Below are 23,952 nucleotides of genomic sequence, written 5' to 3'. Positions count from 1 at the left end.
TTTTAAATAAGCTGGTGCCCTGTAATTAGGTGCATATACATTGATAATCGTTATATCTTCCTGTTGAATGGATCCCTTAATCATTATATAGTGCCCCTCTCTGTCTCTCCTAACAGTTTTTGTGGTAAAGTTTATGTTGTCCGATATTAAGATGGCTATGCCCGCTCTTTTTTCATTTCTGTTGGCATGGTATATCTTTTTCCAGCCTTTCACTTCCAGCCTGTATGGATCGTTGTTGGATAGATGGGTTTCTTGTAAGCAGCAAAAAGATGGGTTTCGTTCCTTAACCCAATCAGCCAATCGGTGTCTTTTAACTGGACAGTTCAAGCCATTAACATTCAATGTGATTATTGAGAAGGAGTAACTTTGCCCTGCCATTTGCCAAAGATTTTTTCTAATATCTGGTTTGAGATTCCTGTGATCTTTTGCTGTGAGGTTTCCTTCCTTTACCTTCTTTCATATTGGTGACCGTGTTTCTGTGTTTCTGTATGTAACACATCTTTAAGCATCTTTTGCAGGGCTGGACTAGTGGCGACAAATTCTTTCAATTTCTGTTTGCTGTGAAAGGTCTTTATTTCACCTTCATTCACAAATGAGAGCTCTGCAGGATATAATATTCTGGGCTGGCAGTTTTTCTCTCTTAGTACCTGGGCTATATCTCGCCATTCTCTCCTAGCTTGTAGGGTTTCTGAAGAGAAGTCAGCTGTGAGTCTAATTGGAGATCCTCTGAGAGTAATCTGGCGTTTCTCTCTTGCACATTTTAGGATCTTTTCTTTATGTTTCACTGTGGTGAGTTTGATTACGACGTGTCGTCGTGAGGATCTCTTTTGGTCATGTTTATTAGGGGTTCTATGAGCTTCCTGTACTAGGATGTCTCTGTCCTTCTCCAAACCTGGGAAATTTTCTGATAGTATCTCACTAAAAAGGCCTTCTAATCCTTTCTCCCTCTCCATGCCTTCAGGAACTCCTAGAACCTGAATGTTGGGTTTTTTAATAGTATCCTGTAGATTCCTGACAGTATTTTTTAGATTTCTGATTTCTTCTTTTCTTTGATTTGATTGTTTCCTTTCCTGGTCTCTGTCCTCTAATTCTGATATTCTCTCTTCCGCCTCGCCCATTCTGTTTTTAAGGCTCTCTAATGTGTTTGTCATTTGATCTATTGAGTTCTTCATTTCATTATGGTTTCTTGTCACTATCACAGTTTCATGTTCTACTAGTTGTTTCATTTCATTTTGATTCCTTCTTAATATTTCGTTTTCACGAGAGAGATTTTCTATCTTGTCCATTAAAGATTTCTGTAGTTCAAGAATTTGTTTTTGAGAGCTTCTTAATGATCTTACCAATTTTTTGAGATCCGCTTCTTGCATTTCCTCTATCTCTTCATCTTCATAATCTTGGATTGGGGTGTCTTGATCATTTGGAGGCATCATAGTGTCTCCCTTGCTCTTGTTGCCTCAGCTTCTACATTTGTTATTTGGCATGTTGGAGATAATTTATGCTTTTTTTTTTTGCTGTGGTGATTTTTTCTCGTTATACTATGCTTCTAAGTGGGCTGTCTGCTTTGATGGATCCTTAGAGGCTGTGATGGGTGTGGCCAGAGATCTCTGCTTGATTCTTCAGGTTTAAGGCTGTGCAAAAAGTGACTCACCTTGCTCCTTGCTGGATCTCTCTCTCTCTCTCTCTCTGTCTTTTTTTTTTTTTTTTTTGACTCAGTTGGGAAGTAATTCTGAATGGCTGAGTGGAATTGAGGGTAGTTGAAATCTGGCCCTTGTGAGTATACTTTCGAACTACCCCTGGGACCACACACAGAGTTTATGCAGCCCTCAATGTTTCACATTAGACCCAAAGTTACTGAGTTTGTGTACTCATTGCCGCTTTACATATGTAAAATGGTGCCTGCTCTTTGTTTTGCTCAAGTGGAGGGAGGGGCCTCTGCCTTTCCCCACTAATGTCTCGCATTTCTGAGGCTTTTGTCTTACCTCCTGTTCGTTCCTGCGCTGGGGAGATTCTGCGGCTCGGTTCCCGCGGTTGGGTTTCCACGCGGTGGGCTCCTTGTAGGTCCTCTGTGTCACATCCACTAGATCCAGAAGCATTTCCTCTGCAGTTTTTTTCTTGAATCTTTTCCTGAGGCTACAGTAATTCCACTTTTATGAAACTTTATTTTCCAGACTATCGGCGCATGTCCTCACTATCCGCCATCTTGGCTCCTCCTCAGTTCAGTATTAACTGGCTCAATTAAAAGCTATTGTAATAAAAGAAGCAACATATTTTTAAATTCAAATTTTTGGGGGTGGAGCTGTGGTGTAGCAGGTTAACAACCTGGCCTGACCAGTCCACTGCAGTGGCTTTCAATGTGGTAAGCCTGGGCTTCAGCAGAAGTCAACTTGTGAAGAGCCCTGGCAGCACTGCCAAGAGTTGGATCACTGGAAATGGACCTGCCCTGGAGTCAAAGGATGCCCAGGTCAGAGCCACAGATCTTATAGGCTCTAAGCTGAAAAGCCCTTCACTCAGCCCAGCTTCCAAAGTGACCACTGCAGCTGAGGGGATGGTCAAGTAGGGTCAGCAACATTGCAGGCAGAACTGTGAATTTCTTGTTAGAGATGCCCCCTGCCTTTACCTGGCCAGCTCTCCTCCCAGGCCAGCCAAGTAATGAAAGTCAACAGAGTGCCTTCCCCTAGGAGGTTCACACCTCCCTTAGGATGTACCCCTTGTGAAGAGATAGATAGGTCTGGGTCTCTTAACTTACAAGGCCTAAAGCCCACCAGATTATTATCAAGCCCCTTCTATCAGGTTCTATTTGCCTCTCAATCAGAAAACTTAATTGTAGCTTAGACAGCACCTTTCTTAGCTCCTCTAATAATGACTCTGTTCTTTGTTCTAGACACTGTCTAGTGCACTTGGGCCTCATTCCTTTGTAATCATAACCTCTACTCTACCACCAATGGCTCTACTCCCAATATGTGTGTACTGATGGTCCTCTTCCCCACTTAATGCTGTATAATTGTTCAGACCTGGTTAATGCCACTCTTAGGATCATTGGTTACTATCCTCACTCTGTCTTTTATGACCTTGTCTAAATATGATCAGAGTCGGCAAACTTGGAAGGCTTCCATAGCCTTGGCAACTCATGACGACAGCCTAGGGTGGTTACTGGCGCCATAAACTAGAGTGTCAATTTGTTGGTTCAACAACAGGAGCCACTGTGCACTTGCTCCTCATGTGGGATCTCTGTCCTTAATGTGCTGTACATTGTGATTTAATGCTATAACTAGTACTCCAACAGTATGTTTCACTTTGTGTTTCTATGTGGGTGAAAACTGTTGAAATCTTTACTTAATATATACTAAATTGATCTGTATATAAAGAGAATTGAAAATGAATCTTGATGCAAGTGGAAGGGGAGAGGGAGCGGGGAGGGGAGTGTTGTGGGTGGGAGGGAAGTAATGGAAGGGGAAGCCATTATAATCCATAAGCTGTACATTGGAAATTTATATCCATTAAATAAAAGTTAAAAAAAAAAAACCTGGCCTGAAGTGCTGGCATCTCATATGGGTGCTGGTTCATGACTCAGCTTCTCCACTTTGATCCAACTCTCTCGTATGGCCTGGGAAATCAGTAGAAGATGGCCCAGGTCCTTAGGCCCATGAAAGCACATGAGAGACCTGGGAAAAGCTGCTGGCTTTGGATCAGTGCAGCTCCAGCCATTGCACCAATTAGGGAGTGAACCATCAGATGGAAGACCTCTCTCTCTGCCTCTCCTCTCTATGTAACTCTGAATTTCAAATAAATAAATAAATAAATAAATCTTTAAAAAAATAAAGTCAATTTTTCTATGGAAGAACAAAAATAGAAATTTAAATAAAATCCAAGAAATTTTGAGGATGAAATGACATGAAGCATAAGGTCAAGGATTTGTTTTAGAACGTAACAGTGGAAAAGACAGGAAAGGGCAAAGAGGAAGTGAGGATAGAAAAGAGAGGAGGGGAGCAGGTACTGTGGCACAGTGGGTTAATGCTGTGATCTGAAGTGCCAGCATCCCATATGGCTACTGGTTCAAGACTCTGCTGCTCCACTTCCTGTCCAGCTCTTTGCTATGTCCTGGGATAGCAGTAGAAGATGGTCCAAGTCTTTGGACGCCTGCACCCACATGGGAGACCCAGAAGAAGCTCCTGGCTTCTGGCTTTGGATTGGCACAGCTCTGGCCATTTCGGCCATCTGGGGATTGAACCATCGGATGGAAGGCCTCTCTCTCTCTCTCTCTCTCTCTCTCTCTCTGTGTGTGTGTGTTTGTGTAACTCTTTCTTTCAAATAAATAAATAAATCTCTAAAAAAAAAAAAAAGAAGAGAGGGGATGTTTAGTAGAGCAAAATACCAGTAATTACAGAATCAGGAAAAGTACATGAGGGTTCACTATACTGCTCTGTGTACTTTCATATTTTTGAAAGCTTTTGTACTACAATGAAATACTCTATGGAAGGAACAATGAGTATTGCAAATGCTAGAAGCCATTTTGAGCTGTGGCCCTGGTTTTATTATTTTTCTAAAAGAATGTTTTATTTATTTGAAAGGCAGTGGTACACAAAGGAGGGAGAGGCAGAGAGATCGTGTATCAACTGGCTCATTCTCTAAATGACCACAATGACTGGGGCTGGGGCTGGCTGAAGCCAGGAGCCTGGAACACTTTCTGGGTCTCCACCATGAGTGGCAGGGGCCGAAGTACTTTGGTCATCTGCTGCTGCTTCCCCAGACTCATTAGGAAAGAGCTGGATCTGAAATGGAGCAGTTCAACCTGATGTGCCACAACTCTGACCCCTGTTTTAACTTTTACAGGTACTTTCATTTATGTTATATAATTCATAGAATGTTGAATTAGTTCCTAATCAGCAAATGGAGCTTTATCCCTGGAGTCCTAGGCAGAACTGATTGCCTCTAGAGTGATTCCCATCATCTATGATACAAGAAAAGTAAATGTGAGCTCATGTGTATCATGGCTAGTTACAGCACCAAATTCCAGATACAACCACAAAACAGTGAAATACCATGGCTATTACTGAACTTAAATATTTTGGTTGGACAAGCACATTCAGGGTGTATAAAAGTCAAACAAAAACACACTCTGGAAACTTCTGAGTGTATTTTCATACTAAGTTCTATCATGAACTGGCTTCTTTAACTTCTTTTCTTTTTTAGGGAGAACTGGGACCATGGTCTGTGTTTGCCTCATTGCTAATCAGCTCTTTGGTACTGCAGAGGTATGAAGGATGTTGCTACACTCTGTCTTGTGCTATTGCTAGTTCTGAAACATCACTGTAGGATGTTACAGTGACTCTCTGAGTCATATGGTTAAGTGAAACTGTAATTGAGAGGTTGTCATTAGAAAGTATATTTTGGCTCCTCCTTTGTTTCATATCCACTATGAAATTAATAAATGACTACTTCTTACTCTGGACCAGGACTAGGGGGAAATTTGTGAGGCATAAAATTTAAGGGAATATCAACAAATCTCAGTAGTTAAGGTAATTTTAATGCAATATTTTAAAAATAAAAACTAATTTAAAAAAGCCATGATGTTTATACTATTAACCTTTTAAATACAGGTGGGTCCCAGTAGGGGCAGGATTAGTGAGGTAAGAAAAGCCATACTATACAAATGCAGAGCACTGCAGGAAGAGATGCATCCTTGCCACTAGGGAGACTTCTTCCTTCCTCATGGGGATAATATCAAGATTAATTAGATGAGTTTTCTGGAGGACCTTGGCTACCCTTGAATATGCTAAAAATAGATAATAGGTCTCGCTTTACCACTGAGTCTCTAATGGTTAATTATTATTTTTGCATAGTCAATAGACATTATATCTAACATGTAGAAACTGCTGAGAAAACAAGGTGAGTTGTTCCCATGTCTTAAGCAGGGTTCATTTTCTGCCATGATATTGTTGAGAAGCTGCCACTTAAGCACATACTTCCAGCAGCTCTGGTCTGCTGGTCTGCAGTAGAAAGAAGACAAGCTGAGGGTTATGTACAACAGCCAGCTCTCTAATCTAGCCACTTTTGTCTGTATAAGATACACATGTTTTAAAGTAAGTGTCTGAGGACACTAAGTCAAACATCATTATTTCCGTGAGTTGTAAAAACAACTTAATGTGTAGCGTTTCCTTACTAAAATGGAGATAGAAAATATCAGTTTGATGTGTGTGTTTGTGTGTGTGTGTCTATGTGTGTGCTTGTCTATCTCCTGGGTTTATTAATGTGGATTATAGTTTCAATTTTTTTCTATTGGACAAACTATTTTCCTTTATTTTAATAATTTTTGAAACTTTTATTTAATAAATATAAATTTTGAAAGTACAACTTTTGGATTATAGCAGCTTTTTCTTTTTTTCAATTCTTTTATTTTTCCCCCCACAGACAGTGTAAGACAGTGAGAGAAAGAGAGAGACAGTGGGAAAGGTCTTCCTTTTTTCCATTGGTTCACCCCCCAAGTGACATGCTATGGTTGGCGTGTTGTGGCCAGCACGCTGTGCTGATCTAAAGCCAGGAGCCAGGTGCTTCTTTTTGGTCTCCCATGTGGGTGCAGGGCCCAAGTACCTGGGCCATCCTCCACTGTACTCCTGGGCCACAGCAGAGAGCTGGACTGGAATAGGAGCAACCGGGACAGAATCTGGCGCCCTGACTGGGACTAGAACCCATGGTGCTAGCACTGCAGGTGGAGATTAGCCTAGTGAGCCAGGGCGCCGGCCAGTTTAAGCAGCTTTTTCCCCCATAACCTGCCTCCCACCTGCAACCATTCCATCTCCCACTCCCTCTCCCATCCCATTCACATCAAGATTAATTTTCAATTATCTTCATATACAGAAGATCAACTTAGTATATACTAAGTAAAGATTTCAACAGTTTGCACCCACACAGAAACACAAGGTATAAAGTACTGTTTGAAGACCAGTTTTATCATTAATTTGCATAGTACAACACATTAAGGACAGAGATGCTACAAGGGGAGTTAATGCTCAGTGACTCCCATTGTTGATTTAACAATTGACACTCTTATTTATGGCATCAGTAATCACCCTAGGCTCTTGTCATGAGTTGCCAAGGCTATGGAAGCCTGTTGAGTTCACAAACTCTGACTTTATTTAGATAAGGCCATAATCAAAGTGGAAATTCTCTCTTCCCTTCTGAGAAAAGTACCTCCTTCTTTGATGTCCTGTTCTTTCTGCTGGGATCTCATAGAGTTTTAAAATTTTTTTAAAAATTAATATTATAGTCCAGGGCCCTACGCTGAGGGCCATGGACTAGTGCTACATCCAACTGACCACATTGTCTCCAGAGCAAGTTGTTTGTTTTTCTTTTGGTCTCAGTCTTCTCATTTGTATATTGGAAGTGTAGGAAGAAGAGTTGGACCAAATGGTTTCCAAGAGTTTTCCAGTTCTGAAATTCCATGCATGCAGGAATAATCAAAGAAGACATATCTTTGATGTGGCCTTTTTAATACTGTTATTTTGAGCAACCTCTCCTCAAAGAATGCACCCTTAAGGAAACAATTTCTCCTTAGAAACTTAAAAAACATCTACTATGGGAAAGGGAAGGTGGAGGATGAACCATTGTTATGTTGTTCCTTTTTCTATAGGATAGTCTTTCATTCTTCGGACATCGACGAACAGATCAAACCACCAGCACCAAATATCATGGAGTGGAAACTCCCTCTCAAGCAAGTTTTCATTTTAAAGGGGGCACTTCTTTGGGGGGAGTGGGTTAAGATTAGCCCCTGACACATGGTTTCACTTTAGACTCTTCTCTGCTGGATATCAGGCAGTGGCCCTTGAGTGCCCTGCAGCAGGCTTTAACTCCTCCTCAGGTCCAAAAGCTGCACCTCAGTTGCTGCCCAGGCTTGAGGAGCAGTGGGTCCTCTCTAAAGCATTGAATATTTGTGGTTGTGTACAGAGTTCAGGAGTTGATTACTTTCCTGTAATAGGCAAGTCTAATACCTAAGATTCCAGACTCCTAAAGGTTATCTAAAAGTCAGTTGCTTTTGATTTTGCTGTCGAGGAGGAACTGAGTTTTTCCACAAGCCCCTCCCAGAGCAATTCTGCCCTCAAAGAACATCACAAGAACTACTTCTGGATGATTTCCATGTGGGAGTGGAGGGGGAGGGAAAGGGAGAAACCATATTTTGAAGGTGAAAGAAAAAGGAAAATAAACATTTCTCAAACCCTCTATTGTGGGACTGGTGCTGTGGCCTAGCAGGTGGGGCTGCTGCCTGTGGTGACATCATCCCTTATGGGCACCAGTTTGGGTCCTGACATTTCTTCTCATCTGGCTCTCTGCTGTGGCCTAGGAAAGCAGCAGCACATGGCCCAAGTGTTTGGGCCTCTGCACTCCTATGGGAGACCTGGAAAGAGGATCCTGGCTCCTGGTCACCCAACGGCCCAGCTCCAGCCATTTGGAGTGGATAAGCCAATGGAAGACCTCTCTCTCTGTGCCTTTGCCTCTCTGTGACACTGCTTTTCAAATAAATAATACATAAATCTAAAAAAAAAAAAAACCTACCGAACAATTCTCTACTTACAAGTATCTCATTTAATAATCGTAACATTCATGTGGAGATTAATAGATTTTTTTGCTTTAAGAGGATTATGAAAATTTTCAAACATATACAAAAAAGAGAATTATACAATAAATCCCTTTATACTCATTATGCAACTTCATTGATCACTTTATCCCATAACCAACCAATCATGTTTCATTCATGCCCTCCTCTCTCTATTCAAACTCCTCAACCCTACTCCATGCTGTCTTTCCCAAAACCTGGATTATTCTGAAGCAAATTACAGACATCAGATCATTTTGTCCCACAAATAGTTTGATATGACATCTAACAAGGTCCAAGAAGAACCCAAAACTCTTACTACCATTTATCATATCTAAAAATGGTATGCCTTAAAAAATCTTAGTTAACAATTTCAAATTTCTAGTTCATTTTTAAATTTTCATAATTGCCTAAGTAACTTAGAAAACTCTGTTTCAGTTAGGATAAAAGAAGGCCCAGACACTTCATTTGAACACTACTTCTCTTAGGTCTCTTTCTATTTCTGTTTCCCAACTCATTTTTATTCCTTGTGATTTGTTTATTGCAGAAATCAAAGCATTTAACTGATGGAGTTTACAACAGTCTAGATTTTGTTGACACACGCTAAGGACTTTATATTTATTTCCTCATTTAATATTCTCAATAACTCCACGAGTAGGTGCTATTATGAATCCCATTTTACAGATTATGAAATTGAAGTTCAGAGAAATTAACCACTGGAACCAAGCACTCAAGTCTGGATCTTTCAAACTCTGAAGCCCAGTTTAGTCCATGCTGTGGACAGCTTCTCTTCTGTATTGTTCCCCTAAAACTGCAATGAGAGCTGGTTGAGAATTCTTAGGGAGGTGTGAATGTAGCTGTGAATGAGAGATATTCTTTGACTAAAGTGATGGCAACTGAATAGCTACCTTGGGCTTTGAAAGCAGCACATGTTAACTGCCTGTCCTAGGTCTTTGGTTAGGATAAAAGAATTCAGCCTTACCCACTAATAATTTTCTCCCATACCTAAGCAAAACAAACAAACAAACAAACAAACAAGATACAAACACACCATAGGCTGAAAGTAATGTACCAACTCACGGAAGTCCATCTTTAATCACACCATTTCCATGCCCCAAATCCATGGTGGCTCTCTGTTGCCATGGGAACTATATATTCTAATCTAGCATTCAAGATCTACAATTGGATATTTCAAATGTTCTCCTCCACTAAGTGCTGTCACATATCCCATACTCTAACATAGTTAGACCCTTTGCATTTCCCAGCTTTTCACCACTGTGTCATGCCATGAATCTGGTGGCAAGAGTCAAGGATATGTGAAATTTAGCTCCTTCACTGACTCTCTCCATACATCTCCTTTTCTCCATTTCTCCTGTAGTCATGCACAGTTTCCCAGACTTTAGTCCAGAACTAGCACACCATATGCTACACTTGAATATCTTCTGATACACTGGGATAGCCATGAAGGACTCAGTTGCAGACTTCAGATCTGAGAGCTTTGTTGGCAAGGCCCCAGGGCAGAGGTTCCTTTATGTCAAGTCATAATTCCTCACCCAATCACAAAGCTTCCTGTAACTCAATCACAACCTTGCTTCTATCCACACATCAATATGTTGTACAATCATAATTATAATCAACCTATAAGCCAGACCTGACTCCTTTCTGGTTTCCTCCCATAGCACTTAGTTCAATATTGTTTCTTAAGGCAGTTATAATGCCACAAACATAAAATATACCCTGTTTCATAACATAATCCAGCAAGTGTTTCTTTAATATCTTGCTGCCCTGATGAAGCTCTATGCCCTGCCCTCACAATAGGAATTTCTGACTTTCAGCTTTTCATCTCCATCTAACTTGAAGCTTCTGTTGCTTTGCAGCATAGATATGTAGGCTACTTTGAAAAGGTGAAGCGTCTCCACCACTGGACTCTCCCACCCAGAAAAATCCTCCGGCCAAACAAAATCATCATTCATTCAATTCATAGTAAGTGTTTTATGTTTAATTGAAAAACTGGGTAGAAGTGACAATGTTCCCATTATTTGGGAAGACTTGCTTGTGGCTATACACAGATGAGCTTTACTCTAGGGTATCTAAAGAAATCTTGGTGAGTATTAAACAATTTCAGGGAAGTCAATGGGCATTTTAGCCTAATGAAGTTATCTCTCATAGGAACAACGAGAATGGTTTCTCAAAACTCAAAGCCTAAATAGCACTCTGGCCTCAGAATCAGACCTTTAGGCTTTCAGATCTGGCTAAAAAGCCCATGAGAGCATTTCAGGCATGGAAAGCCAAGACACTGTGGCAAAAAATGGCCCACATGAAAGATCTCTGTGATTGATCCCAGTGGAAAGAAGGGACCATCAAAGAAGGAGTTACCTTTCTCTGAAGAGAGGAGAGAACTTCCACTTTGATTATGGCCTTGTCTAAATAAGGTCAGAGTTTGTGGACTCAAAAGGCTTCCATAGCCTTGGCAGCTCATGACAAGAGCCTTGAGTGATCACTGACATCATAAATAAGAGTGTCAATTGTTAAATCAACCACAGGAATCACTGTGCACTTGCTCTCCATGTAGGACCTCTGTACTTAATGAGTTGTACTGTGAGAATTAATGATAAAACTGGTATTCAAACAGTACTTTATACCTTGTGTGTCTGTGTGGGTGCAAACTGTTGAAATATTCACTTAGTATAGAGTTGATCTTCTGTATATAAAGAGAGTTAAAAATGAATCTTAATGAAGAATGAGATGGGAGAGGGAGTAGGAGCTGGGATGGGAGTGAGGGTAGGAGGGCAGGTATGGGGGAAGAACTGCTATACAAAAAAAGTTGTAGCTATGAAATTTATATTTATTAAATAAAAGCTTTCAAAAATACTATTTTGGATTTTATTTAAATCCTGTAGAGACATTGCTTACAAGTGTAAGGTGGAGATCTGGAAACAGAAGAACTAGACCAGATTTATAATAGTAGTTAGTGGATGTGAAGTCATGTGGAATTTTATGGGAATAATTTCCTTCTTTCAGACTAATATAGAGGATTTAAAAACCTCAATCTCAGGGGCCAGCATTATGGCACAGAAAGTTAAGGTATTGCCGACAATGTCAACAATCCATGTAAGTGCTTGTCCAAATCCAGCTCCCTGTGAGAGCACCTGGGAGGAAGCAGAGGTTGGTCTGAGTGCCTGGGTCCCTGGCAGCTAAGTGGGAGACTCAGATGGATATCTGGGTGCATGCCTTAGCATGGCCCACCCATGGATATTGTGGCATTTTGAAGAAGTGAACCAGTAGATGGAAGATCTTTCTCTGTCTCTCGCTCTTTCTCTGTAACTCTGCCTTTACAATAAATAAATAGATAATTTTTTTAAAAAAAAGGAAACTGAGGTTTCATGACCCTAGGTTTCAGCTTTCCATGCATCTTACTTATAGACCCACTCAGGGAGGCCAGTTGGGCAAGTTAAAATCGTCCTGCAATAGGCCACACCTACTGGGGTTGGCCTGATTTTGGAATAAAAATAGTCTTTCAAATGGTTGTGACAACAAGAGAGAGGAGCTGGGGAGAGTGAGAGGAAAAAGAATGAGAGCCTTTGAAATGGGTGATGTCTTTTCTGTTACTACATGCTTTCTAGGCTTATCTTCCTCTTTTATTGTCTTTGAGCTCTCCAACTACTTTGTAAGTTGTAGAAAAGTGATAATGCAAACAACTTTTGTACAAGAAATGAAACCTGGATATGCTCAGTGGATTGCAATTGGTTACTGACCCATTTGCATCTAGCTATTTGCATCTGCATCATTTACTGTCTGCCTGTCAGTGTGTGGTACTTTGAACCAGCTAGAATATTTTACTGTTTCCTCACTAGTGTGCCTATCTTTTTAATTTTATAAAGGTGTTGGGAAAGGTGATGGAAGTGACCTAAAAATTCAAATTATAACAATGCAGCAGACAGTCTTTTCATGTTCATCTTCTAAAAACTGTAAGGTAAGAGAAAGCATATGAAGTAAAAATTCTGAAGTTTGTTTTAAAGCTCAAATTTAAATCAGCATGTTGGCCTTCCCAAACCATTGCTCACCACAAAGGAGATGTTATGTTGCTTTGTAGTTATTACTTAACATGGAAACCAGGATTTTGGATGTAAACCAGAGCTAAAATAATCAAATTGCTTTAAAAAAAGGTTTTTAAAGGGTACTTTCTAAAATATATGTCATTTTAAATTGTGGCTTTGCCATTCAGGTTCCCACAAATGTTGAGCATATAACCAGGAATCTATCAATATTTTAATTTCAGATTGTAGTTATTTTTTTCCTCTTGGTCATTTTATCTTTTAATGTCCAGCACTGAAATTTCAAATTGTAGTGTACAAGAAAATCTCCCAGGAGCTTGTAAAGATGCAAATTCATCATCTGTGCCTCCAAGGTATGATTCAGGAAATCTAGAATAGGTCTCAGCTATCTGTAGTTTTAGCAATGCTCCAGATGATTCTAACTCAACGGTTCTGTGGGTTAGCACTATGAGAAACTATGCAAGCATATGGATGAAAGAGGAGTCTTTTTACCCAAAGCAATGGGACCCTAGTAGTCAATGGTTTGTAAAATGTTTAAGCGATGCCTAAGACTATATAAGGACTTTTGTGGAACAATAAGAAAGCTTCTTTCATGAGCCTAGGAACTGTAAATGCCAACCTGTGGCAATCTGAAGCCAGGAGCCAAGAGCTTTATAGGGGTCTTCCCAGAGACCCTGCCATCCAAAGACTGCTTTTCAGGCCATTGCAGATTGCTGGATTGGAAGTGGAGAACCAGGACTTGAACCGGCACCCATATGGGATGCTGGCACCATAGGTGGTGGATTTACCCACTATGCCATAGTGTCAGCCCCAACAGTTTTTATTTATTAATATATATAGTGAGTTTGCTATAAGGATAAGAGTACTTGATAAATACAGAAAGGCTGGATAAGTGAAAACCACTTCAGTTTTACAGATCCCATCAGCAGCTAGATTTTTAGCTCTGAATTTCATGTGTTCATTCACAGATATTTCATGATATCGAAACTGACAGAGTCATTATTGAATTGTTGAACTGTCCCATCTTATATGACGACGTTAAAGTCAGATTTCTCTCTCGGGTGAGTAATCAAGAAATTACTTCAGCTGTTGTACTTGTTTGCCCTTTTGATTGATTTTGGTTTAGGATGTCTGTTGCTACAAATCCCAAGAGCAGAGATGAGAGACGTCAATCCTTAATGAGGGATGAGAAGAAAGCATCATATCATTAACATACTTTCAAAAAAGAAAAACATATGTAATATCAGATTTTTTGCTTTTTTTAAAAAAAAACATTCTATATAATTCACATGTATTAAGCCCATTTGTGTTTTTAAATTCTACTTGATATATATATATATGATATATATGTATATATACATATATATACATATATATATGTGTGTGTATATATATATTACTATTCAAAAAACAAAATACAAGGTGCTAAAAAAGATATGATTTTACTACATAAAAGCAGTGACAACTTCTTTGTTTTATACCTTTAAAATACATTGCCATAAAGTGAATGGAACTTTGGTTTTCTCTAAATTGATGCTTATTACAAAGAGTATGCATTAAGCCTATATTTAAATTATAAGAAATAAGAATGTCTTTCATTTTCTTTACTTGAACATATCTGCATAACTTCTGCTGACCAGCCATAAATTGTTCTGTTTGCATATCATTCTGCATTAACAAATTTATAATCTTCAATACTTTCAATTCATATTTCTATGAAATCATCAATCAGAACTGCCAACAAGTAAGTATGTTGGGCCACTTAAAATTTATTTCTTGAACCTTCCTTCATTCCCTGCTTGCTACCTGTTGGAAAAGAATCTCGTAAGTATTTAGATGGTCACTGAGTTGAAACAAGTCACCTGGATATTTGTCACACTGGTTGGCAGCCTCCTACCTAATGGAGCTGCTCTAAATTCTCACTCAAACAGTGGTTTCTAAGTAGAAGCAATGGTGTAAAGGTCATTGGCCCAGGGCACTTGGGTAACATGCAGCCTTTGATTATGAAAGCACTCAAAATGTCAGATATTTCTATCATCATCAACACTGTATCATCTTCAATAAGTAGGGCTAACTAGTTAGTGCAGCTGTTCCTTATAGAAATGGTTGATATTTGTTGAATATGCCAGTAATTTGCTCTTGAGGGCTCTCTGGAGTGTGGCTGTAAACTGTAGCCTGCCCTGACAGGTCTGCAGGTGAGGTGGTCATGGAGGTTTACACTGTGCTTTTCACAGGATGCTTCATTATCCTGGCAGATGCCTGATGCCTAAGTGCCTGCTTGTGAGTAGCAGCTGTGGCTCTCCCAGGAAACCAGTTTTTCTTCCCAGAATCTTTTATTTAAAGGATATAAACTTTATGAATTTCATAAGTCCAACTTCAGGAACAAAGTGATTTAGGTCACCATACCCACTCTACCACCCACACTCCTACCACTCTTCCCCCTCCCTCTCAGTCCCATTCCTAATTTTTTACTAAGGTCTATTTTACTAAGGTCTATTCATTTAACTTTATACCCATCTGATTAACTCTATACTAAGTAAAACATTCAACAAATAGTATGGAAAATAAAAGTGTTCCTCAACAGTCAAGACAAGGGCTGTTCAAAGTTATTGCATCTCAAAGTGTCAGTTTCACTATTATAGCTTACCTTTAGGTGCTCTGTTAGTTATCACAGATGAGGGAGAACATAAGGAATTTGTAAATTGGGTACTGGCTTATTTCATTAAGTATGATGTTTTCCAGTTTCATCCATTTTTTGCATACAATAGGAATTCAATTTTTTAAAACTCTTGAGTAGCATTCCATGGTGTACACTGACAATTGCCCTTGTGGCCCTTGTTGGACTTTGTCCAATTTGTCCTACCAAGATAAAAACCCGCTAGGAGAAAACCAACTGAAAGTAAAGTCCAGAGCTATTGATCAGGAGAGAACAGAGGAAGCATACACACACACAAAGCAGGTTTAAAAAAAATAAACTATTTGAGAAGCAGAGACGTATGAAAGACAGATAGGTCCCATTTGCTGGTTCATGCTCCCAGTGCCCACAATGGCTATGATGAGGCTGAGTGGAAGCCTGGAACCTGGAAGTCAGTCCAGGTCTCCTGTTCTTTGACAGGAACAGAATCACTTTGGCTTCAAGGGTCTACCCTAGCTGTAATCAGGAGCTAGAGATGGATATCAAACTCCACTATGGGATGAAGCTATTTTAAACACTAAGCTAAATGCCCACCCCAAAAGTTGTTTTATTTACAGATCCATTGAGGTGAAAGCAGCACACCTTACAGAGTCAAAAGGAAAGGGGTTGGGCATCTGGGAGATATGCAGTCAACCAGCTGGTGGCAGAGCATCAGAGCAAAAGGCAGAAATAGCCTTAACAGCCAGGTTGGGGACCAGATAAAAATAAAAGCCAGGAATTCCCTCTGGGTCAACCACATGGATGGCAGGATCACAGATCCTTGGACCATCTTCTGCTGCCTTTCTAGGCACATTAGATGGAAGCTGAATAGGAGGAGGAGCAGCAAGAACTTGAAACAACACTCCAACATGGTGTGGTGGCACTGAAAGCAGTGTTTAATCTGCTGCACCACAACACCATTCCCCTAAAATTTTTAAAAGTTCTATATTTAAAGGCAGAGAGTGAAGAGTCCCAAGATGGTGTAGAATGGAAGGAGCTTACTGCTCTAGTCCAGGAGAAGAAAGTTTAAAAAAAGTGGAGAGAGTTCAGCCTCATGGAAGAGTTAGAGAAAAAAAGGGCAGAGGAAACAAAAATTTGAGGTACATGGTGGACCATCATGGAGGTTGTGGAGGCCCACAACTCAGGACTCCAGAAGCTGAGAGCCTACACACCAGTCTTGGAAAGTGAGGTGATACCAGACTGCAGCAAACCAATCCACTGGTGATAGAGTTTCAGGAAGAGCCTAGAAGGAATCTGGCTTGGAGTCCCAGGGGTGATAGTGTACCTGCCAAACTAGAAGAGAAAAAAGAAAAAGGAGGGACACATTTTTCCCAATCACTTTAGAATGCCATCCTGTAACAAGCAGATAGATCTGGCACCAATTTGGACATACATTCAGATGCACCAGTTTGTGTCCACCCCCAGCAACCAGCCAAGTAGAGACTCCTGACTCTGGTGGGGAGAACTAACAGGGGCTAGGAGCTTGTGACTGTGGGAAGCCTCTGTGCAACGACTATGGAAAAAAAACTGAGTATGTGTGGGAGGAATTATAGTGTGGTTAGGACTTTGGGCAATTACAGTAGGAGACTTCACAAGCTCAGGGCTCCATGGTTACCTGGTGTACAATGCAGGGGTATCTGAAATTACACTGAGGAATGCACAGATCCTTTGTGTTCTTAGGAGCAGAGCAGATGAATATTATACCCACTGGGGCTAGAACTCAGGCACTGGTCTCCTTTGAGGAGAGGATCTCATCTGAGCAGAATAAACCTCCCCTATTTAATAATTGGGAGAGATTTACCAGGCAAAACCTGGGTATGTACCTTAGATGTGCCCTTTTACCTGGAGAACTTAAAAGAGCTCCCTGACCACACCCACTACAAGCCTCTAGATAGTCACTGAAAGCAGACATTCCACTTATCTAAAGAGTCATAGTACACAGATAAAAGCCACCACAGCAAAAAAACACAAAAAAACAAAAAAGCAACCAAGGACTATCTTCACAAATGTCGAAAAACAAATGCACTAATTGAAGAAACAAGAATAAGGAAGATAACATGACACACCTAAAAGAACACAACAATACAATACTATATTGTGAAGATAATGAGATGGAAGGAATGCAAGAAATGGAATTCAAAAATGATGATAAGATTACATAGAAATAATCAGAAGCAAATGCATGAACTACTGAAATCCATACAGGATATGAAAGAAAATTGCTCCCATAAAATTGAGATCTTAAAGAAAAATAAAATGAAATGAAGAATTAAATACAACAAATAAAAATGCAGTGGAAAGCCTGAAAGCACAGATTCAGTGAAGCAGAAGAAAGAATATCGGACTTAGAAGACAAAGCACAGAAAATTATACAAACCAAAAACAAGATGAGGAAATAAAAAAATTTAAAAAAACACTATTGAGAATCTATAGGATACTCTCAAATGACTGAACATATGGATTCTAGGAGTTCATGAAGGTGTGGAAATAGAGAAAGGATTAATAAAATAATAACAGAAGACTTCCCTAATTTGGAGAAAAAAAAAGGACATTCAAGTACAGGAAGTACATGGAACACCAAATAGAATGATCAGAAAAGATCTTCACCACAACATATTGTAAATCAAACTCACCACAGTAAAGCATAAAGAAAAGATTCTAAAATGTGCACAAGAGAAAAACCAGATTACTTTAAGAGTATTTCCAGTTAGACTCACAGCGGACTTCTCATCAGAAACCCTACAGGCTAGGAAAGAATTGCGAGATAAATTCTAAGCATTAGGAGAAAACTACTGACAACCCAGAAGACTATACCCTCCAAAGCTCTCATTTATGAATGAAGGTGAAATAAAGACCTTTCCTAACAATCAGGCATTAATAGAATTTGTCACCACCCTTCCAGCGCTACAAAAGATGTTTAAGAATGTGCTGCACACAGAAACACAGAAACATGCTCATCACTACGAAAGAACGTAATGAAAGAAAATCTCTCCTTAAGAGTTCATGGGGAATTAAAAGTAAAAAATAGGAATATTTTTGGAAAAATGGCAGGGCAAAGTTGTTTTTTTTTTCATTTTTTTTAACTTTTATTTAATGAATATAAATTTCCAGTGTACAGCTTATGGATTACAATGGCTTCCCCCTCCCATAACTTCCCTCCCACCCGCAACCATCCCCTCTCCTGCTCCCTCTCCCCTTCCATTCACATCAAGATTCATTTTCAATTCTCTTTATATACAGAAGATCAATTTAGTATAAAGATTTCAACAGTTTGCACCCACATAGAAACACAAAGTGAAACATACTGTTGGAGTACTAGTTATAGCATTAAATCACAATGTACAGCACATTAAGGACAGAGATCCCACATGAGGAGCAAGTGCACAGTGGCTCCTGTTGTTGACCCAACAAATTGACACTCTAGTTTATGGCGCCAGTAACCATCCTAGGCTGTCGTCATGAGTTGCCAAGGCTATGGAAGCCTTCCAAGTTTGCCAACTCTGATCATATTTAGACAAGGTCATAAAAGACAGAGTGAGGATAGTAACCAATGATCCTAAGAGTGGCATTTACCAGGTTTGAACAATTATACAGCATTAAGTGGGGAAGAGGACCATCAGTACACACAGATTGGGAGTAGAGCCATTGGTGGTAGAGTAGAGGTTATGATTACAAAGGAATGAGGCCCAAGTGCACTAGACAGGGCCTAGAACAAAGGACAGAGTCATTATTAGAGGAGCTAAGAAAGGTGCTGTCTAAGCTACAATTAAGTTTTCTGATTGAGATTGTTACTTACCAATAGTCCCCTTGAATGTAAATGCTCTCAACTATCCAGATAAGAAACACAGACTGGTTGAACCATTTAAGAAAAAAACTTATCTATTTACTGCATATAAGAAACACATCTCATCAAACAAGATGCATGCTGATTGAAATCGAAAGGATGGAAAAAGATATTCCCTACCAAAAGAAACCAAAAAACAGATGGTATAAGCCATCCTAATATCAGACAAAATAGACTTTAACACAAAAACTTTTAAAAGAGATAAAGAAGGCCACTATGTAATGATTAAGGGATCAATTTAACAGGAAGCTGTGATTATTATAAATGTATATGCACCTAATTACAGGGCACCTGGCTATGGAAAAGAATGTTATGAGATCTAAAGAGAGACATAGACTCCAATACAGTAGTATTGGGGGAATTCAATACTTCACTTTTAGCATTGGACAGATCAACCAGACAGAAACTCAGCAAGGAAAAAGCAGATTTATTGGACACTATAGACCAACTGGACCTAACAGATATCAACAGACTTTTTCATCCTACAGTTGCAGAACACACATTTTTCTCAGCAGTGCATGGATCTTTCTCTAGGATTCACCATATATAAGCTATAAAGCAAGTATCAGCAAATTAAAAAAAATCATACCATGCATCTTCTCAGACAACAATGCAATGAAACTGGAAATCAGCAATCCAGGCACCTCTAGAACATATGCAAACTCATAGAGACTGAACAACATGCTCCTGAATGAACAATGGATTATAGAATAATCAACAGAGAATTAAAAAAAATTCTGGAAACTAATGAAGATGACAAAACAATATATCAAAATCTATGGGATACAGCCAAAGCAATGTTGAGAGGACAGTTTATAGCAATAGGTGCCTATATCAAGAAATTGGAAAGGCACCAAATAAATGAGCTATCAATGCATCTCAAGGATCCAGAAAAACTACAGTGAACCAAATTCAAAACTAGTAGGAAAAATTAATTAAAATTACAGAAGAAATCTCTCTATTATCAAGATAATTCATTTTAGGTAAACTTGGCTAGTAGGGAGTATAATTCTGTGAGCAGTGTTTCCTATTAAATATCAACTACTGTCTCAGTTACACATAGCAACAGCAGCTCTGCCTTGTTCAGGAAAAGTAAATGCACAAAGTTAAAAAGTTAAAGACAAGCTGCAAATAACTAGTCATTATTCTGTGTATAAAAGAAGAACAGAAATTAAACTGAGGATTTCTGTAAATTCTTTGTCCTCTGTAGTAGATTGCTGTTTATACTCCCAGCATGTGTGTACTGATAATCCTCTCCCACACTAATGAGTGACTTTTCTCCTGATCTTGGCTGGAATTTGCTTTATTCTCACCCTGTCTCTATAGTACAGTGTCTGGTTAAGTGTTTACAGCTGGTGACAGAGCGAACCAAGGCCTTGAGCAACCAGGTGGTCAACCGAATGCTACTACAGGAATGTGCTCGGCTCCCCACCCAGGAGACAGTGGCCTAAGACATCACCCCATGCCAGAGAAGCATGCCTTGTTGCCCCATGTCAGCAGGGGTGGCTCTGAAGATGAATTGTCATCCCTCTGCCCCTCCTGGACTTTTGGGACTGATGTGGTGGGCTGACTCCACTCTGGAAAAGAATGCTGCTCTTATGCCGATTACTCGGGTCTAATAAAAGATAACATGACTGGCTAAGATCAGAAAAGGTCTGGAAAAGTGCCAAAGAGACTGGGAGGCCTCCCAGGGATGGTTCAACTCTTGGTTTAATTCCTCTCCTTGGCTCACCACCCTCCTATCAGGAGTCATAGGGCCCATTATCCTTCTGATTTTAATTTTAACCTTTGGCCTTTACATTATTGACAAACTTGTACAGTTTATGAAACAGAGACTGGGCACCATTGAATTAATGGTCCAACGGTCCCAGTATAGAGCCGTAAATGTTTGTGAAACCTATAAACTGTCAGTCCAAAACCCATGATTGGGTTTTTCAAACATGTACAAAAACAGAGGGGGAACGAACAGCCAAAGTGACTCCATTTTAAAACAATAAAAAAAGCAGCCTCTGTTTCCCATAGCAGATCTGAGTCCTTGTAAAAGCAGGCATTAAGGCATTCTGGAGATATCAAATCTTACCAGGGACAGCTAGCTTGGTAGACCAAAGACAGCACAGTAGAGATTGCTAAACAAAGTAACTCCCTGTACACAAAGCTCCTGTGCTGTAATCCCCTGCTGTAACTCTCTGTACCCAAAGCTCCTGTTCTATAAACTCCCGCTGATGTAACTCTTTTTTCCTGCTGGTGTAGCCCTTTTTTCCTTAAAAACTCTCCTAAACAAAGACCGGGGCCTACTCCTTCCTCCGCTGTGCCGATTGGTTGGATGGGGTCCCTATCATGGCTTGTACTCCTGAATAAAACTTGCTTTTCAAAAAAATAAAATTAATTCAAAAAACAATAAACATCAGGAAACTGAAGAGCTGTTTTTGAAAAAATAAACAAAATTGACCTACCATTGGCCCAGCTAACCAAACAAAAAAGGATAGAGTAGACCCAAATCAACAAAATCAGAGATGAAAAAAGAAATGCAACAAAAGACACCATAGAAATAAAAAGAATCATCCGAAATTACTACAAAGAGCTATATGCCAACAAACTGGGAAACCTAGAAGAAATGGATAGATTCCTGGACACATACAAGCTACCTAAATGAAGCCATGAAAATGAACAGACCCATAACCAAGATGGAAATTGAATCAGTAATAAAGGCCCTCTCAATAGAGAAAAGCTCAGAACCACATGGCTTCACTACCAAATTCTACCAGACATTTAAAGAAGAACTAACTCCAATTCTTCTCAAGGTATTCAAAAGAATTGAAAGGGAGGGAATCCTTCCACATTATTTCCATGAAGCCAGCATCACCTTAATTCCTAAACCTGAAAAAGATGCAACAGAGAATTACAGATCAATTTCACTAATGAACATAGATGCAAAAATCCTTGACAAAATTCTAGCCAATAGAATCCAACAGCACATTAGAAAGATCATCCACCCAGACCAGGTTGGATTCATCCCTGGTATGCAGGGATGGTTCAACATTCACAAATCAATTAATGTGATACATCACATCAACAAAAGCATGAATAGAAACCCTATATTATCTCCATAGATGCAGAGAAAACATTTGATGATATACAATATCCTTTCATGGTGAAAACTCTAAGCAAATTGGTTTAGAGGTAACATTCCTCAACACAATCAAAGCAATTTCTGACAACAACACTTAAGAAACTGGGAACAGAAGAAACAGTTGAGAAACACAATTGAGTCAATTTATGAATAAACTATGACAAGTGTCCTACTGAATGGGGAAATTTGGAAGCATTCCTACTGAGATTGGTTACCAGAGAAGGATGCCCGCTGGCACCATTGCTATTCAATATAGCCCTAGAAGGTAAGCCAGAACAATTAGGCAAGAAAAAGGAATAAAAGTGATACAAATTGGGAAGGAGGAAGTCAAACAATCCCTATTTGCAGGTGACATGATTCTACATCTAGGGGATCCAAAAGACTCCACTAAAAGACTACTGGAACTTATAGAAAGTAGCAGAATATAAAGTCAATACACAAAAATCAACAGATTTTGTAGACACAGACAATGCCACAGCTGATATTCAACGTCTAAGATCAAACCCATTCACAATAGCACAGGCGAAGACTTCTTGGAAAAGACCCCAGAGGCACAGGCAAAGTCAAAATTAACAAAAGGGATTACACCAAATTGAAATGCTTCTGTACGGCAAAGAGGCAACTGATAGAATGGGAGAAATTACTTGCAGACTATGCAACTGATAAAGGAGTAACAACCAGAATCTACAAAGTGATCAAGAAACTCCACAACAGCAAAACAGACAACCCACTTAAGAGATGGAAAAAGGACTTAAACAGTCATTTTGGAAAACAGAAAATCCAAAGGGCCAACAGACACATGAAAAATTTTAAGGAACACTAGCTGTCAGGGAAATGCAAATTAAATCCACAATGAGGTTTCACCTCAGTCCCACTAGAAGGGCTTTCAAACAGAAATCAACAAAATACAAATGCTGGCAAGGATGTGGGGGAAAAGGTACTCTAATCTCTTGTTGGTGGGAATGTCAACTGGTAAAGCCACTCTGTAAGACAGTACAGAGATACCTCAAAAATCTGAATGTAGACCTACCAGCCATCCCACTCCTGGGAAATACCCAAGGGAGATGAAATCAGTAAACAAAAGAGTTATCTGCACCTCCATGCTTATTGCAGCTTGATTCACAATGCTAAGGCATGCAATCAAAATAAATACCCATCAACCAAAACTGGACAAAGAAATAATGGGAGGCTGGCGCCATAGCTTACTTGGTTAATCCTCCACCTGCAGCACCAGTATCCCACATGGGCACCAGGTTCTAGAACCAGTTGCTCCTCTTCCAGTCCAGGTCTCTGCTGTGGCCTGGGAAGGCAGTGGAGGATGGCCCAAGTGCATGGGCTCCTGCACCCGCATGGGAGACCAGGAGGAAGCACCTGGCTCCTGGCTTCGGATTGCCATAGCTCTGGCCATAGTGGCCATTTGGGGGGTGAACTAATGGAAGGAAGACCTTTCTCTCTGTCTCACACTCTAACTCTGTCAAATAAATTTAAAAAAAAATAATGGGATACATACATTATGGAATACTGCACAGCAGTAAAGAAAAAATGAAATCAGTTCATTTGCAACTAAATGGATGGATCTTGAAAACATCATACTTAGTGAAATAAGCCAGTCCCAAAAGGATAAATACCATATATTCTCTCTGATCTGTGAGAAATAATAGA

At 39.7% G+C, this 23,952-nt stretch overlaps 1 protein-coding gene across 1 annotated transcript in view; it reads left to right on the top strand.

Annotated features, from left to right (window-relative positions):
• Window positions 1-23,952, top strand: part of LOC133762097 (phosphatidylinositol 3,4,5-trisphosphate 3-phosphatase TPTE2-like) — a 110,750-nt gene that overhangs the window by 79,079 nt on the left and 7,719 nt on the right. Inside the window, exons 22-26 of the mRNA XM_062195171.1 lie at window positions 5,191-5,252; window positions 7,628-7,708; window positions 10,465-10,570; window positions 12,469-12,560; window positions 13,611-13,703. Of these exons, the coding sequence (XP_062051155.1) occupies window positions 5,191-5,252; window positions 7,628-7,708; window positions 10,465-10,570; window positions 12,469-12,560; window positions 13,611-13,703 (434 nt within the window). The remainder of the gene's footprint in view (window positions 1-5,190; window positions 5,253-7,627; window positions 7,709-10,464; window positions 10,571-12,468; window positions 12,561-13,610; window positions 13,704-23,952) is intronic.

Source organism: Lepus europaeus, chromosome 6, assembly GCF_033115175.1.
Source record: "Lepus europaeus isolate LE1 chromosome 6, mLepTim1.pri, whole genome shotgun sequence".
NCBI lineage: Eukaryota > Metazoa > Chordata > Mammalia > Lagomorpha > Leporidae > Lepus > Lepus europaeus.
Note: the sequence above shows the minus strand (reverse complement) of the source record. Positions and strands in the feature narration are given on the sequence as shown.